The sequence below is a fragment of the Somniosus microcephalus genome, chromosome 8 (assembly GCF_052327205.1).
Source record: "Somniosus microcephalus isolate GS21.2 chromosome 8, FLI_Smic_1.0, whole genome shotgun sequence".
In the NCBI taxonomy this organism is placed as follows: Eukaryota; Metazoa; Chordata; class Chondrichthyes; order Squaliformes; family Somniosidae; genus Somniosus; species Somniosus microcephalus.
In genome coordinates this window covers 32,233,260-32,250,104 of record NC_140994.1, presented here as the reverse complement: position 1 = coordinate 32,250,104, position 16,845 = coordinate 32,233,260, and the positions used below count along the sequence as shown (strand labels likewise).

At 44.4% G+C, this 16,845-nt stretch overlaps 1 protein-coding gene across 5 annotated transcripts in view; it reads right to left on the bottom strand.

Annotated features, from left to right (window-relative positions):
* ccdc186 (coiled-coil domain-containing protein 186) overlaps positions 1 to 16,845 on the bottom strand; it is a 128,930-nt gene that overhangs the window by 54,803 nt on the left and 57,282 nt on the right. For all 5 annotated transcript variants that reach the window (XM_085994450.1, XM_085994447.1, XM_085994446.1 and 2 more), the window contains 3 exons: positions 15,380 to 15,466; positions 14,792 to 14,934; positions 13,920 to 14,175 (listed from right to left, as the gene is read on the bottom strand). In XM_085994450.1, the coding sequence (XP_085850576.1) occupies positions 13,920 to 14,175; positions 14,792 to 14,934; positions 15,380 to 15,466 (486 nt within the window). The remainder of the gene's footprint in view (positions 1 to 13,919; positions 14,176 to 14,791; positions 14,935 to 15,379; positions 15,467 to 16,845) is intronic.

Sequence of the window (16,845 nt, the reverse complement as noted above, 5' to 3'; positions counted from 1 at the left end):
GATAGTGGGTAGGAGAGAGAGAGCGCAAGGGTAGTGGGTAGGAGACAGAGAGCGAGGATAGTGGGTAGGAGAGAGAGAGCAAGGATAGTGGGTAGGAGACAGAGAGCGAGGATAGTGGGTAGGAGACAGAGCAAGGATAGTGGGTAGGAGAGAGAGAGCGAGGATAGTGGGTAGGAGAGAGAGAGCGCGAGGATAGTGGGTAGGAGAGAGAGAGCAAGGATAGTGGGTAGGAGAGAGAGAGCAAGGATAGTGGGTAGGAGACAGAGAGCAAGGATAGTGGGTAGGAGACAGAGAGCGAGGATAGTGGGTAGGAGAGAGAGAGCGCGAGGATAGTGGGTAGGAGAGAGAGAGCGAGGATAGTGGGTAGGAGAGAGAGAGCGAGGATAGTGGGTAGGAGACAGAGAGCGAGGATAGTGGGTAGGAGAGAGAGAGCGAGGATAGTGGGTAGGAGAGAGAGAGCGAGGATAGTGGGTAGGAGACAGAGAGCAAGGATAGTGGGTAGGAGAGAGCGAGGATAGTGGGTAGGAGAGAGAGCAAGGGTAGTGGGTAGGAGAGAGAGAGCAAGGATTGTGGGTAGGAGACAGCGAGCAAGGATAGTGGGTAGGAGAGAGAGAGCAAGGATAGTGGGTAGGAGAGAGAGAGCGAGGATAGTGGGTAGGAGACAGAGAGCAAGGATAGTGGGTAGGAGAGAGAGAGCAAGGATAGTGGGTAGGAGAGAGAGAGAGAGCAAGGATAGTGGGTAGGAGACAGAGAGCGAGGATAGTGGGTAGGAGAGAGAGAGCGCAAGGATAGTGGGTAGGAGAGAGAGAGCGAGGATAGTGGGTCGGAGAGAGAGAGCAAGGATAGTGGGTAGGAGAGAGAGAGCGAGGATAGTGGGTAGGAGACAGAGAGTAAGGATAGTGGGTAGGAGAGAGAGAGCGCAAGGATAGTGGGTCGGAGACAGAGAGCGAGGATAGTGGGTCGGAGAGAGAGAGCAAGGATAGTGGGTAGGAGAGAGAGAGCAAGGATAGTAGGTAGGAGACAGAGAGCAAGGATAGTGGGTAGGAGACAGAGAGCAAGGATAGTGGGTAGGAGAGAGAGAGCAAGGATAGTGGGTAGGAGACAGAGAGCAAGGATAGTGGGTAGGAGACAGAGAGCAAGGATAGTGGGTAGGAGAGAGAGCGAGGATAGTGGGTAGGAGACAGAGAGCAAGGATAGTGGGTAGGAGACAGAGAGCAAGAATAGTGGGTAGGAGACAGAGCAAGGATAGTGGGTAGGAGACAGAGAGCGAGGATAGTGGGTAGGAGACAGAGAGCAAGAATAGTGGGTAGGAGACAGAGAGCAAGGATAGTGGGTAGGAGACAGAGAGCGAGGATAGTAGGTAGGAGACAGAGAGCAAGGATAGTGGGTAGGAGACAGAGAGCAAGGATAGTGGGTAGGAGAGAGAGAGCAAGGATAGTGGGTAGGAGAGAGAGAGCGAGGATAGTGGGTAGGAGAGAGAGAGCAAGGATAGTGGGTAGGAGACAGAGAGCAAGGATAGTAGGTAGGAGACAGAGAGCAAGGATAGTGGGTAGGAGACAGAGAGCAAGGATAGTGGGTAGGAGACAGAGAGCGAGGATAGTGGGTAGGAGAGAGAGAGCGAGGATAGTGGGTAGGAGAGAGAGAGAGCGAGGATAGTGGGTCGGAGAGAGAGAGCAAGGATAGTGGGTAGGAGAGAGAGAGCGAGGATAGTGGGTAGGAGAGAGAGAGCGAGGATAGTGGGTCGGAGAGAGAGAGCAAGGATAGTGGGTAGGAGAGAGAGAGCGAGGATAGTGGGTAGGAGACAGAGAGCAAGGATAGTGGGTAGGAGACAGAGAGCGAGGATAGTGGGTAGGAGAGAGAGAGCGAGGATAGTGGGTAGGAGAGAGAGAGAGCGAGGATAGTGGGTAGGAGACAGAGAGCAAGGATAGTGGGTAGGAGACAGAGCAAGGATAGTGGGTAGGAGACAGAGAGCAAGGATAGTAGGCTTGTTGTCTGATTGATGGGATGTGACAAGTGGTGTTGCCTAGGTATCTGTACTGTGGTCTCAGCTTTTCACCATAGAATCAAAGAATGATACAACACAGGAGGAGGCCATTCAGCCCATCGTGCCTGTGCCAGCTCTTTGAAAAAGCTCGCCAATTAGTCCCACTTCCCTGCTCTTTCCCCATAGTCATGCAAATTTGAAAGTTACTATTGAATCTGCTTCCACCACCCTTTCAAGCAGATCATCATAACTCACTGCATAATTTTTTTTTTCCACTGATGTTTCTCTCTGGTTCTTTTACCAATTATTTTAAATCTGTGCCCCCTGGTTACCGACCCTTCTGCCACTGGAAACAGTTTCTCCTTATTTACTCCATCAAAACCCTTCATGATTTTGAACACCTATCAAATCTCCCCTTAACTGTCTCTGCTCTAAGGAGAGCAACCCCGGTTTCTCTAGCCTCTCCACATAGCTGAAGTCTTTCATCTCTGGCACCATTCTAGTCATTCTCCTCTCAAGCCTTGACATCCTTCCTAAAGTGTGGTGCCCAGAATTAGCCACAATACTCCAGCTGGGGCCTAACCAGTGTTTTATAAAGGTTTAACATAATTTCCTTGTTTTTGTATTCTATGCCTCTATTTATAAAGCCAAATGATACCGTATGCCTTTTTTAAACAGCCTTCTCAACTTGTCCTCCAGCTTCAAAGACTTGTGTACATATACCCTCAGGTATCTGTTCCTGCAGCCCCTTTACAATTGTACCATTTAGTTTATATTGCCTCTGCTCATTCTTCCTAACAAAATGAATCGCTTCACACTTCTCTGTTAAATTTCATCTGTCATGTGTCTGCCCATTTCACCAGTCTATGTCCTCCTGGAGTCTGTTACTATCCTCCTCACTGTTTACTGCATTTCCAAGTTTCGTGTCATCTGCAAACTTTGAAATGATGTCCTGTATAACCTAGTCCAGATATAAATATGCTGTGGTCCCAACACAAACCCCTGGGGGACACCACTGCATCATATCTATTAATGACTTGTTGCAGATGAGAGAGTTGGGAGGCACATTAAGTTATGTGGCAAAACTCTGCTAGATGGGAGCTCAATGTGGGGAAGTGCGAGGTCACCTACTTTGGATCTGAGGACAACAAATTGAAATATTTTCTTAGTGAGAGTCTAGGCGCTGTGAAGGAGCAAAGGGGTTTAGATGTCTATGTACACAAATCACTAAAGCTAGTGTACAGGTATAAAAAGTAACCAAAAATGTTAACCTTCATCTCAAGGTGCATTGGAATTCAAAAGGAAGGAAGTGATGCTTCAGTTTTTCAGAATCTTGGTCAGACCCCATCTGGAGCACTGCATTCAGTTTTAGGCACCAAACCTCAGGAAAGACGTATTGGCCTTGGAAAGGGGTACAGCTCAGATTCAGCAAAATGATACCAGGGACTAAAAGGTTAAAGTAGGAGGTCAAGTTGCATAAACCTGGCTTGTATTCCCTTGAGTTTAGAAGGTTGACAGGTGATCAAATAGGAGGTATTTAAAATGATTAAGGGCTTTGATGGGGTAGATACCGAGAAACTATTTCCTCTACTGGGGGAATTCAGAACAAGAGGACATAATCTTAAAATTAGAGTTAAACCATTTGGGAATGAAATCAGGAAACACTTTTTCACAGAGTAGTGGAAATCTGGACCTCGCTCCCCCAAAAGGCTGTGGATACTGTATCAATTGTTAGGTAAGGATATCAAGGGATATGGAACAAGGGCAGATAAATGGAGCTCATGTACAGATCTGCCATGATCCAACTGAATGGCTGAACAGGCTCGAGGGGGTGCATAGCCTACTCTGGTCCCTTTGGAATATTTTTCACTTTTAAATCCAGTATCAGATTTTTTAAATTCCAGCTCAAGTAAATTGCCCTGTACCCTCCCCCAGCAGTGTGCACTGACCCCAGTAACTGGCCCCTACTCTGCCCAGCAGTGTGCATTGACCCCAGTAACTGGCCCCTACTCTGCCCAGCAGTGTGCACTGACCCCAGTAACTGGCCCCTACTCTGCCCAGCAGTGTGCATTGACCCCAGTAACTGGCCCCTACTCTGCCCAGCAGTGTGCACTGACCCCAGTAACTGGCCCCTACTCTGCCCTGCAGTGTGCATTGACCCCAGTAACTGGCCCCTACTCTGCCCAGCAGTGTGCATTGACCCCAGTAACTGGCCCCTACTCTGCCCCAGCAGTGTGCATTGACCCCAGTAACTGGCCCCTACTCTGCCCCAGCAACGTGCATTGACCCCAGTAAAAATGTTTTATTCGTTCATGGAATGTGGGCATCGCTGGCAAGACCAGCATTTATTGCCCATCCCTAATTGCCCTCGAGAAAGTGGTGGTGAGCCGCCTTCTTGAACCGCTGCAGTCCGTGTGGTGAAGGTAATCCCACAGTGCTGTTAGGGAGGGAGTTCCAGGATTTTGACCCAGCGACGATGAAGAATCGGTGATATACTTCGAAGTCAGGATGGTGTGTGACTTGGAGTGGAACTTGGAGGTAGGTGGTGCCATGCATCTGCCCAATCACCCAACCTGTCCAAATCATACTGGAGTTTCTTGGCATCCTCCTCACAGCACACACGCCCACCCAGCTTGGTGTCGTCTGCAAACTTGGAGATATTACATCTAGTTCCCTCGTCTAGATCATTAATATATATTGTGAATAGCTGGGGTCCAAGGACCGATCCCTGCGGTACCCCACTAGTCACTGCCTGCCACTCGAAAAAAGACCCATTTATTCCAACTCTTTGCTTCCTGTCTGCCAACCAGTTCTCTATCCAAGTCAGTACCTTGCCCCCAATCCCATGTGCCTTAACTTTACACGCTAAGCCTTCTGAAAGTCCAAATACACATCCACTGGTTCTCCCTCATCTATTCTACCAGTTACATCCTCCTTCAAAAAATTCCAGTAGATTAGTCAAGCACGATTTACCTTTTGTAAATCCATGTTGACTTTGTCCAATCCGGTCACTGTTTTCCAAGTGCTCTGCTATTACATCTTTTATAATGGACTCTAGCACTTTCCCCCCTACCGATGTCAGGCTTATAATTCCCCGTTTTCTCTCTACCACCTTTTTTGAACAGTGGGGTAACATTAGTAATGCCGTTGAATGTCAAGGGGCAATGGTTAGACGCTCACTTGTTTGAGATAGTCATTGCCTGGCACAAATGTTACCTGCCACTTATAAGAACATAAGAAGTAGGAGCAGGAGTCGGCCATACGGCCCCTCGGGCCTGCTCCGCCATTCAATAGGATCATGGCTGATCCAAACCTAGACTCACGTCCACTTCCCTGCCCGCTCCCCGTAACCCCTAATTCCCTTATTAGCTAGGAAACTGTATCTCCGTTTTAAATTTATTTAATGTCGCAGCTTCCACAGCTCTCCGAGGTAGCAAATTCCATAGATTTACTACCCTGAGTGAAGACGTTTCTCCTCATCTCCGTTTTGAAAGGGCAGCCCCTTATTCTAAGAAGATTATGCCCCCTAGTTCTAGTCTCACCTATCAGTGGAAACATCCTCCCCGCATCCACCCGATCAAGCCCCCTCACAATCTTATATGTTTCGATAAGATCGCCTCTCATTCTTCTGAACTCCAATGAGTAGAGGCCCAACCTACTCAACCTTTCCTCATACGTCAACCCCCTCATCTCCGGAATCAACCGAGTGAACCTTCTCTGAACTGCCTCGAGAGCAAGTATATCTTTTCTTAAATATGGAAACCAAAACTGCATGCAGTATTCCAGGTGTGGCCTCACCAGTACCCCGTATAACTGAAGCAAGACTTCCCTGCTTTTATACTCCATCCCTTTTGCAATAAAAGCCAAGATTCCATTGGCCTTCCTGATCACCTGCTGTACCTGCATACTAGCCTTCTGTGTTTCATGCACCAGGACCCCCAGATCCCTTTGTACTCCACTTAGATAATAACTTGCCCTTTGATTTTTTCTGCCAAAATGCATAACCTCACACTTTCCAACATTATATTCCATCTGCCAAATTTCTGCCCACTCACTTAGCTGTCTATGTCCTTTTGCAGGTTTTTTATGTCCTCCTCACTCACTGCTTTCCCTCCCATCTTTGTATCGTCAGCAAACTTGGATATGTTGCACTTGGTCCCCTCCTCCAAATCGTTAATATAGATTGTAGATTGTAAAGAGTTGGGGTCCCAGCACCGACCCCTGCGGAACACCACTAGTTACTGATTGCCAACCCGAGAATGAACCATTTATCCCAACTCTCTGTTTTCTGTTAGATAGCCAATCTTCCACCCATGCCAGTATATTACCCCCAATCCCGTGATTTTTAATCTTGTGCAGTAATCTTGTGTGGCACCTTGTCAAATGCCTTTTGGAAGTCCAAATACACCACATCCACTGGTTCCCTTTTATCCACCCTGTATGTTACGTCCTCAAAGAATTCGAGCAAATTTGTTAAACATGACTTCCCCTTCATAAAACCATGCTGACTCTGTCTGATTAAATTATGCTTATCCAAATGTCCTGTTACTGCTTCCTTAATAATGGACTCCCAACATTTTACCAACCACAGATGTTAGGCTAACTGGTCTATAGTTTCCAGCCTTTTGTCAACCTCCCTTTTTAAATAAGGGCGTTACATTAGCAGTTTTCCAATCTGCTGGGACCTTTCCTGAATCCAGGGAGTTTTGGAAAATTACCAATGCATCCGCAATCCCTACCGCTACTTCTCTCAAGACCCTAGGATGTAAGCCATCAGGTCCAGGGGATTTATCCGCCTTAAGTCCCATTATCTTACCGAGTACCATCTCCTTAGTGATTTTAATCGTGTTTAGCTCCTCCCCCCCTGTTTGTCCAGTGTTGGGATATCCTCTACTGTAAAGACTGATAGCAAAAACGCTGAACAAATATTTTGTATCTCCATGTTCCCCACTACTAATTTCCCGATCTCGTCCTCTAAGGGACCAACATTCACTTTAGCCACCCTTTTTCTTTTTATATAACTGTAGAAACTCTTGCTATCTGTTTTTATATTTTTTGCTAGTTTACTTTCATAATCTATCTTCCCTTTCTTAATTAATCTTTTAGTTATTCTTTGCTGGCTTTTAAATGCTTCCCAATCTTCTATCCTCCCACTAGATTTGGCTACTTTATATGCCCTTGTTTTCAGTCAGATACTATCCTTTATTACTTTACATAGCCACGGATGGCTGTCTTCTTTTATGCCCCTTTTTCCTCAGTGGAATATATTTTTCTTGAAAGTTGTGAAATATCTCCTTGAATGTACACCACTGCTCATGTACCATCTTACACCTTAATCTATTTTCCCAGTCCACTTTAGTCAACTCTGCTCTCATACCTTCATAGTTGCCTTTATTTAAGCTTAGTATGCTGGTTTGAGATCCAACTCTCTCACCCTCCAACTGAATTTGGAATTCAACAATGTTATGGTCACTCATTCCAAGGGGATCCTTTACTAGGACATTTTTCATGAATCCTGTCTCATTACACAGGACCAGATCTAAGATTGCCTGCCCCCTGGTTGGTTCAGTAACATACTGCTCAAGGAACCCGTCCCTAATGCACTCTATGAACTCTTCCTCAAGGCTGCCCTGCCCAATTTGATTTGTCCAGTCAATATGAAAGGTAAAATCTCCCATGGTTATAGCTGTTCCCTTATTACAAGCCCCAACTATTTCCTGATTTATACTCCGACCAACAGAGTTGCAACTGTTAGGAGGCCTATAGACTACGCCCACCAGTGACTTTTTCCCCTTATTATTCCTTATCTCCACCCAAACTGTTTCACTATCCTGATCCTTTGACCCAGTGTCATTTCTCACTATTGCAGTGATTCCATCCTTTATTAACATATAGCCACCCCACCTCCCTTTCCTTCCTGTCTGTTCTTCCTAATAGTCAAATACCCCTGGATGTTTAGTTCCCAGTCATGGTCACCTTGCAGCCATGTTTCTGTAATGGCCACCAGATCATACCCATGTGTAGTTATTTGTACCGGCAACTCGTCTTATTTTGTTACGAATGCTGCGTGCATTCAGATAAAGAACTTTTAAATATGTTTTGTGACAATTTATTCCTGCTTTTACCCCCTTTACTACTTTACCTTTATCTTTATATATTCTGTCCCTTCCTGACACGCTCTGGTTTTTAATTCCCCCACTGCTACCTTGCTCTATTGCCTTCTCCACTCACATTTTTATTTTTCGCTCTCTTGAAACCTCCCCCCCACTAATTAGTTTAAAGCCCTCTCTACAGCCCTAGTTATTCCATTCGCCAGGATTCTAGTCCCAGCACTGGCCAAGTGAAGTCCGTCCCAACGGAACAGCTCTCTCCTATCCCAGTACTGATGCCAGTGTCCCAAGAAGCAAAACCCATTTCTCCCACACCAGTCTTTGAGCCACGCATTTAACTCAGATTTTATTTACCCTAGCCAAATTTGCTCATGGCTCAGGTAGTACCCTTGTGGTTCTGCTTTTTAATTTGGCCCCTAGCTGCTCATACTCCCTCAGCAGAACCTCTTTCCTTGTCCTATCTATGTCGTTGGTACCAACATGGACCACGACAACTGGAACCTCCCCCTCCCACTCCAAGTTTCTCTCCAGCCCAGAGGAGATGTCCTTAACCCTGGCACCTGGCAGGCAACATAACCTTCGGGACTCTCGCTCTCGGCTGCAAAGAACCCTATCTATCCCCCTAATGATACTATCCCCTACCACTACAACATTTCTTTTTACTCCCCACACTTGAATGGCCCCACGTTCCACGGTGCTGTGGCCAGGTTACTCATCCTCCCTGCAGTCCCCGTTCCCGTCCTCACAGGGAGTAAGAGCCTCGAACCTGTTGGACAAGAGCAAGGGCTGCGGCTCCTCCAACACTACCTCCTGGATCCCCATACCTGCCTCACTCATAGTCACACCCTCCTGTCCCTGACCATGGACTACATCTGAATTAGTTAATCTAATTGGTATGACTATTTCCTGGTCCAGGTAACTCTCCCCCTCCCTGATGTGTCGCAGTGTTTGAAGCTCGGACTCCAGCTCATCAACACGGAGCCGGAGTTCCTCGAGCAGCCAGCACTTACTGCAAATGTGATCACTGTGAACATCAATGGTGTCCACCAGCTCCCACATATAGCAGCAGTAACACATCACCTGCTCTCCCATTCTATGTAATTAATTAAATTTATTATTTTTAAATACCCTCTGCCCCGATTCTAGATGATGAATATCACACCTCTATTTAATTGAACTTACCAACTTATAAAGGTTTAAAAGTCTTGTTACACCAAACCAGCATACTGAGCTTAAATAAAGGAGACTATGAAGGTATGAGAGTAGAATTGACTAAAGTGGACTGGGAAAACAGATTAAAGTGTAAGACGGTACAAGAGCAGTGGTCTACATTCAAGGAGATATTTCACATCTTCCAAGATAAATATATTCCACTGAGGAAAAAGGGGAGTAAAAGAAAAGACAGCCATCCGTGGCTTAGTAAAGTAATAAAGGATAGTATCCGACTGAAAACAAGGGCATATAAAGTAGCCAAATCTAGTGGGAGGATAGAAGATTGGGAAGCATTTAAAAGCCAGCAAACAATAACAAAGATTAATTAAGAAAGGGAAGATAGATTATGAAAGTAAACTAGCAAAAAATATAAAAACAGATAGCAAGAGTTTCTACAGTTATATAAAAAGAAAAAGGGTGGCTAAAGTGAATGTTGGTCCCTTAGAGGACGAGATCGGGAAATTAGTAGTGGGGAACATGGAGATACAAAATATTTGTTCAGCGTTTTTGCTATCAGTCTTTACAGTAGAGGACACTAAAAATATCCCAACACTGGACAAACAGGGGGCAATGGGGGGGGAGGAGCTAAAGACAATTAAAATCACTAAGGAAATGGCACTCAGTAAAATAAATGGGACATAAGGCGGATAAATCTCCCAGACCTGATGGCCTACATCCTAGGGTCTTGAGAGAAGTGGCGGTAGGGATTGTGGATGCATTGGTGATTATTTTCCAGAACTCCCTGGACTCAGGAAAGGTCCCAGCAGATTGGAAAACTGCTAATGTAACACCCTTATTTAAGAAGGGAAGTAGACAAAAAGCTGGAAACTATAGACCAGTTAGCCTAACAGCTGTGGTTGGCAAAATGTTGGAGTCCATTATTAAGGAAACAGTAACAGAGCATTTGGATAAACATAATTTAATAGGACAGAGTCAGCATGGTTTTATGAAGGGGAAGTCATGTTTGACAAATTTGCTCGAATTCTTTGAGGATATAACATACAGGGTGGATAAAGGGGAACCAGTGGATGTGGTGCATTTGGACTTCCAAAAGGCATTTGACAAGGTTCCACACAAAAGATTACTGATCAAGATAAGAAATCACGGGATTGGGGGTAATATACTGGCATGGGTGGAAGATTGGCTATCTAACAGAAAACAAAGAGTTGGGATAAATGGTTCATTCTCGGGCTGGCAATCAGTAACTAGTGGTGTTCCGCAGGGGTCAGTGCTGGGACCCCAACTCTTTACAATCTATATTAACGATTTGGAGGAAGGGACCGAGTGCAACATATCCAAGTTTGCCAACGATACAAAGGTGGGAGGGAAAGCAATGAGTGAGGATGACATAAAAAACCTGCAAAAGGACATAGACAGGCTAAGTGAGTGGGCAGAGATTTGGCAGATGCAATATAATGTTGGAAAGTGTGAGGTTATGCACTTTGGCAGAAAAAATCAAAGAGCAAATTATTATCTAAATGGAGAGAAACTGCAAAGTGCTACAGTACAAAGGGATCTGGGGGTCCTGGTACATGAAACACAAAAAGTTAGTATGCAGGTGATCAGGAAGGCCAATGGAATCTTGGCTTTTATTGCAAGGGGGATGGAGTATTAAAAACAGGGAAGTCTTGCTGCAGTTATACAGGGTATTGGTGAAGCCACACCTGGAATACTGCGTGCAGTTTTGGTTTCCATATTTAAGAAAAGATATACTTGCTCTCGAGGCGGTTCAGAGAAGGTTCACTCGGTTGATTCCGGAGATGAGGGGGTTGACGTATGAGGAAAGGTTGAGTAGGTTGGGCCTCTACTCATTGGAGTTCAGAAGAATGAGAGGCGATCTTATCGAAACATATAAGATTGTGAGGGGGCTTGATCGGGTGGATGCGGTGAAGATGTTTCCACTGATGGGTGAGACTAGAACTAGGGGGCATAATCTAAGAATAAGGGGCTGCCGTTTCAAAACTGAGATGAGGAGAAACTTCTTCACTCAGAGGGTAGTAAATCTATGGAATTTGCTACCCCAGAGAGCTGTGGAAGCTGCAACATTAAATAAATTTAAAATGGAGATAGACAGTTTCCTAGCAGATAAGGGAATTAGGGGTTACGGGGAGAGGGCAGGGAAGTGGACGTGAGTCTAGATTCGGATCAGCCATGATCCTATTGAATGGCGGAGCAGGCCCGAGGGGCCGTATGGCCTACTCCTGCTCCTACTTCTTATGTTCTTATGGGCATTATCTGAGGAGATGCGAATGGCGCTGAACACTGCCGTCATCAGCGAACATCTCCATTTCTGACCTTATGTTGGAGGGAAGGTCATTGATGAAGCAGCTGAAGATTGTTGGGCCTAGGACACTGCCCTGAGGAATTGCCCCTACTCTGCCCCAGCAGTGTGCATTAACCCCAGTAAGGTGCCCCTACTCTGCCCCAGCAATGTGCATTGACCCCAATTTTATAAAAACACACGTGACCTTTCCAACTCCCATGCCAGCCACCTTTGTAATTGCTTTGAATGAGGCTGCCAATTAATGCTAAATTTCTCAGTTTTCTTTTGCTGTAGACATGTGTCTAGTAGGAAGTAAAATAAAACTGTTGTAAAGACCTACCATGCTCCAAGTTATCCTCCTTTTAAAACATATTTAATTTCTTTTTGCCATATTTGTAGAAAATGGGTATTATATTTGCCACACATTTGCCAAGCATCTGTATCCAACACTTTAAAAAGTATATAATTGAAGTTTAGGATCAATTCAATTGCCTGCCTTCCCCTTATTGTAAATAGCCAGTGCACTTCTGCTAAATGGCCAATCCTCTATTATAAAACATTAAAAATACTATAATTTAACTAATCATGTATAAATTCACAGTACTCTACAGAACATTAGCTAGCACTTGCTGTAGGTCAAACCTTCTTCATAGACACAAAGCTGGAGGAAGAATGAACTGTGGAAGCTGCAACATTAAATAAATTTAAAATGGAGATAGACAGTTTCCTAGCAGATAAGGGAATTAGGGGTTACGGGGAGAGGGCAGGGAAGTGGACGTGAGTCTAGATTCGGATCAGCCATGATCCTATTGAATGGCGGAGCAGGCCCGAGGGGCCGTATGGCCTACTCCTGCTCCTACTTCTTATGTTCTTATGGGCATTATCTGAGGAGATGCGAATGGCGCTGAACACTGCCGTCATCAGCGAACATCTCCATTTCTGACCTTATGTTGGAGGGAAGGTCATTGATGAAGCAGCTGAAGATTGTTGGGCCTAGGACACTGCCCTGAGGAATTGCCCCTACTCTGCCCCAGCAGTGTGCATTAACCCCAGTAAGGTGCCCCTACTCTGCCCCAGCAATGTGCATTGACCCCAATTTTATAAAAACACACGTGACCTTTCCAACTCCCATGCCAGCCACCTTTGTAATTGCTTTGAATGAGGCTGCCAATTAATGCTAAATTTCTCAGTTTTCTTTTGCTGTAGACATGTGTCTAGTAGGAAGTAAAATAAAACTGTTGTAAAGACCTACCATGCTCCAAGTTATCCTCCTTTTAAAACATATTTAATTTCTTTTTGCCATATTTGTAGAAAATGGGTATTATATTTGCCACACATTTGCCAAGCATCTGTATCCAACACTTTAAAAAGTATATAATTGAAGTTTAGGATCAATTCAATTGCCTGCCTTCCCCTTATTGTAAATAGCCAGTGCACTTCTGCTAAATGGCCAATCCTCTATTATAAAACATTAAAAATACTATAATTTAACTAATCATGTATAAATTCACAGTACTCTACAGAACATTAGCTAGCACTTGCTGTAGGTCAAACCTTCTTCATAGACACAAAGCTGGAGGAAGAATGAAAACACAGTATTCCAATGGGATTTTGTTACCACAAATAAAGCTTAAAGTTTCCATGAGGGCTTAATGGAGGGCCAGCCTAGAAGACACAGATTCCCCACTGGAAAACAATACTCGGCTCATTCAAATCAGGACAGGCATGGATGTTGGGAGGTAAGGGACAGTAAGCTACTGTCTGTTTTTTAAAAACTCAGAAAATGTCAACATTGCACTGTGAATTTTTTTCCCCCTGGAAGGACACAGTCAGATTTCCAACTGCAATACACATAGCACACAACAAGCTGTTCAAATAACACCATATTGATTTGTATTCTTCAATTTGCTATGGTAGGATAGGAAATCAATCTAGAACAAAAACTTCTAACTTTAAACATTCAAGTGTTCAAAGTATTGAATATTTGAAGTAACCAAGATATATGCAACTATTGACGGTTCCCAGATTACCAAAGCAGCTCGAGAACACCTGGAGAAAAAAAAAGTGTAGAATTCTCACAAACCAATTTAGGAGAAAATTTAAAGATGCTTGCTAGAAATGGACTTTTCTACATTAAGCAAGCCATTACAGATGAGGGAAAATGAAGAGCATGGTTGCCCATCGCGCTAATCATGTCTGAAATGTACAAAGATGTGGAATAATGCAAAATTTATTTCACTATTCAACGATGCAGAACCTTCTCAAATGAAAATAGCATTTAAAGGGTTAAGGAAAAATCTCCTGAAGCTTCATTATCTGAAAGTTCTTCTCATATTTACTGTGCTCTTACCAGCTCAACATTAGTTTGTCCCAACTCTTCATGTTGCGCACTCAGCTCTCGCTCACGAATATTTAGTTTGTCAAGCTGTGCTTGCAGTGTGTTGTTCTCGGACTGAAGTTGTGCATTTTTGCTGGTCAGTTTCTCTGTAAATAGAAGCAGCTCAGATTCCTTTTTGCGACTCCCTTCAATGTCTTCCTGCAGATCTGTAATGAGCGCGTTCAGGCTGTCAACCTCTTCCTTCAGCGACTGAATCTCTTGTTCATTCCTATGATGCAATCACATTAGATTATTTTTCTGCACTGGTCTGCACTTGTAGAAAACACATTTTTTTTTAAATTGTAAAAAATCTTGCCTGCTAAATTAAACACCAGGCTAATGTAAATCAAAATACAGCGATGTACTGAAGAAAAAGAACTCTGGTTTTTGCAAAACATTTTCTACAGAATCTGATTATGTTCTACAAATATTCAACACAGTCAAGTAAACAGAAATTTGACAATTGGTTTATTTATCCATATTTTGAATCTCCTACTGTATGAATAAGCAATCTCCCTGATGATGGTTATACGAACTTGCGAAAATTATGGGCATGAAAAGACCAGCTGGTCCATCAAGCCTGCCCCACACTCACGATGCCTGGAGCATCATGATGAGACACTTCCTACCTCCCCAAGTCGCCATGTAATTTCCTTGGAGAGGCAAAAAAAAGGGAAAAAACCCAGGACCAATAAGGGGGAAAAAAAAAAACTGGAAAATTCCTTTCCGACCCCCTCAGACGATCAGAATCAGTGCAGAACTAATTGGCCATGCGTAGGTTAATGGTTAATGTAATATACAAAACAAACTATTATATCTAACCACTTAATCAGCCTAGTCTTTACCTTTCAAGCTGGTCTTGCAACTGGTTTACAGTCTTTACTTGTTCATGCAAAGACTGGCATTCTGCCTTCTGTCGGTTGATGATTTCTTTATATTTTGACAGTTCATCTTCAGTCCTCAAACGCTCATCCTCAAGACATCTTACCTGTGGGAAGATGGGACAATAGGATTATTAAAGGGAGGCCACAAAAACAACCCAATCTGCATAGCATGCTAATGAACAGCAAGAACCCAGGCTGATTTTGAATCTTCCTAATGGAGGGACAGATAAGCTAACTGGAGTGTCCCCTATGGCTGCCCCAGTTAACTCAGCAAAATATATTGTCAAAAAACATCATTTCTTGCTTTCTTACTTCTAGACACCAAATGGCATATCTCACCACCCATGATGGACACCAGACAGAGAATAGACAAGAAAATGCAGGAGAAACATTCTGGGAAATGTACTTATTCTTTATTCAAATATTTCAATATAAAAATATCAACCAGTGAAATGGGCAGTGAAGTTTCTCAGTTATTTTGGGAAATATTTTAAAAGAATTTATAACTATCCAATTTCAAAATACAAATGCGTTAACAATAGCACTCACCTTTGTTCTCAATGTATGCAACTCATCCATCCCTTCCTTGAATGTTTTCTTCAGGTCATCAAGCTCTTTTATTTTAGCATGGCGAATCTGTTTTTTTGTTGGAGAAATACATTACTTAGGAATCCAATAAAGGCACGGTGGCATAGTGGTTAGCACTGTTGCCTCACAGCGCCAGGGACCCGGGTTCAAATCTGGCCTCGGGCGACTGTCTGTGTGGAGTTTGCACATTCTCCCTGTGTCTGCGTGGGTTTCCTCCGGGTGCTCCGGTTTCCTCCCATAGTCCAAAGATGTGCGGGTTAGGTTGATTTGGCTATGATAAATTGACCCTTAGTGTTAGGGGATTAAATACGTGGGGTTACGGGGATAGGGTGGGATATGTGTCGGTGCAGGCTCGATGGGCCGAAATGGCCTCTATCTGCACTGTGGGGATTCTGTGATCTCAGTGAAAACATGAGAGATTTATCAAACAACAAATCTAAATCAGAAATAAAAACAGAAAATGCTGGATCTAAATTCAGCCGCTCTTCCTCCCAGTTCACCTTTATTACTTCTTTTAAGTTTACTACACCACGGTAGTAGGCCAGATCACCAACAACGATGAGTCAGCCTACAGGGAGGAGGTCCAGCATCTCGTGAAGTGGTGCGCCGACAACAACCTGGCCCTTAACACCAAGAAAACAAAAGGAAATAATCGTGGACTTCAGGAAGTCCAAAGGCGGAAGTCACACCCCCATCCACATCAATGGGGCGGAGGTGGAAAGGGTGGCCAGCTTTAAGTTCCTCGGAGTCCACATCACGGAAGACCTCTCCTGGTCCCTCAACACCTCCTCTCTGGTGAAGAAGGCCCAGCAGCGCCTATATTTCTTGAGGAGGCTGAAGGGATGTAATCTGTCACCCCCGATCCTCTCTAACTTCTACCGCTGCACTATAGAGAGCATCCTGACAAACTGTATCACGGTATGGTACGGCAGCTGTAGCTCCCATGACCGGAAAGCCCTGCAGCGGGTAGTCAAAACTGCCCAACGCATTACCGGCACCCGACCATAGAACATATATATCAGAAACGCTGCCTACGGAGGGCACGGTCCATCATCAAAGACCCTACCCACCCCAGCCACAGTCTGTTCGCCCTCCTACCATCTGGAAGACGCTACAGATGCATTCGCACCCGTACGACCAGATTTAGGAACAGCTTCTTTCCCAGGGCTGTCATCCTACTGAACTCCAGAAATAAACACTAAAGCCTGCACATCTGCCGATGCACTTTATTATGGTCATATTTATGCTAATATATATGTACAAATGTATGTTGAAATGTTTAAGTGTCCTAATCCAAATTGTACACTCTCGGGAGCCACAAGCCTACATTTCGTTGTACTGCACTTGTGCACTAACAATGACAATAAAAGTTGATTTTGATTTGCGTTAAACCCAAGAAAGGAGATCGCATTTCCCCTCTCAACTCT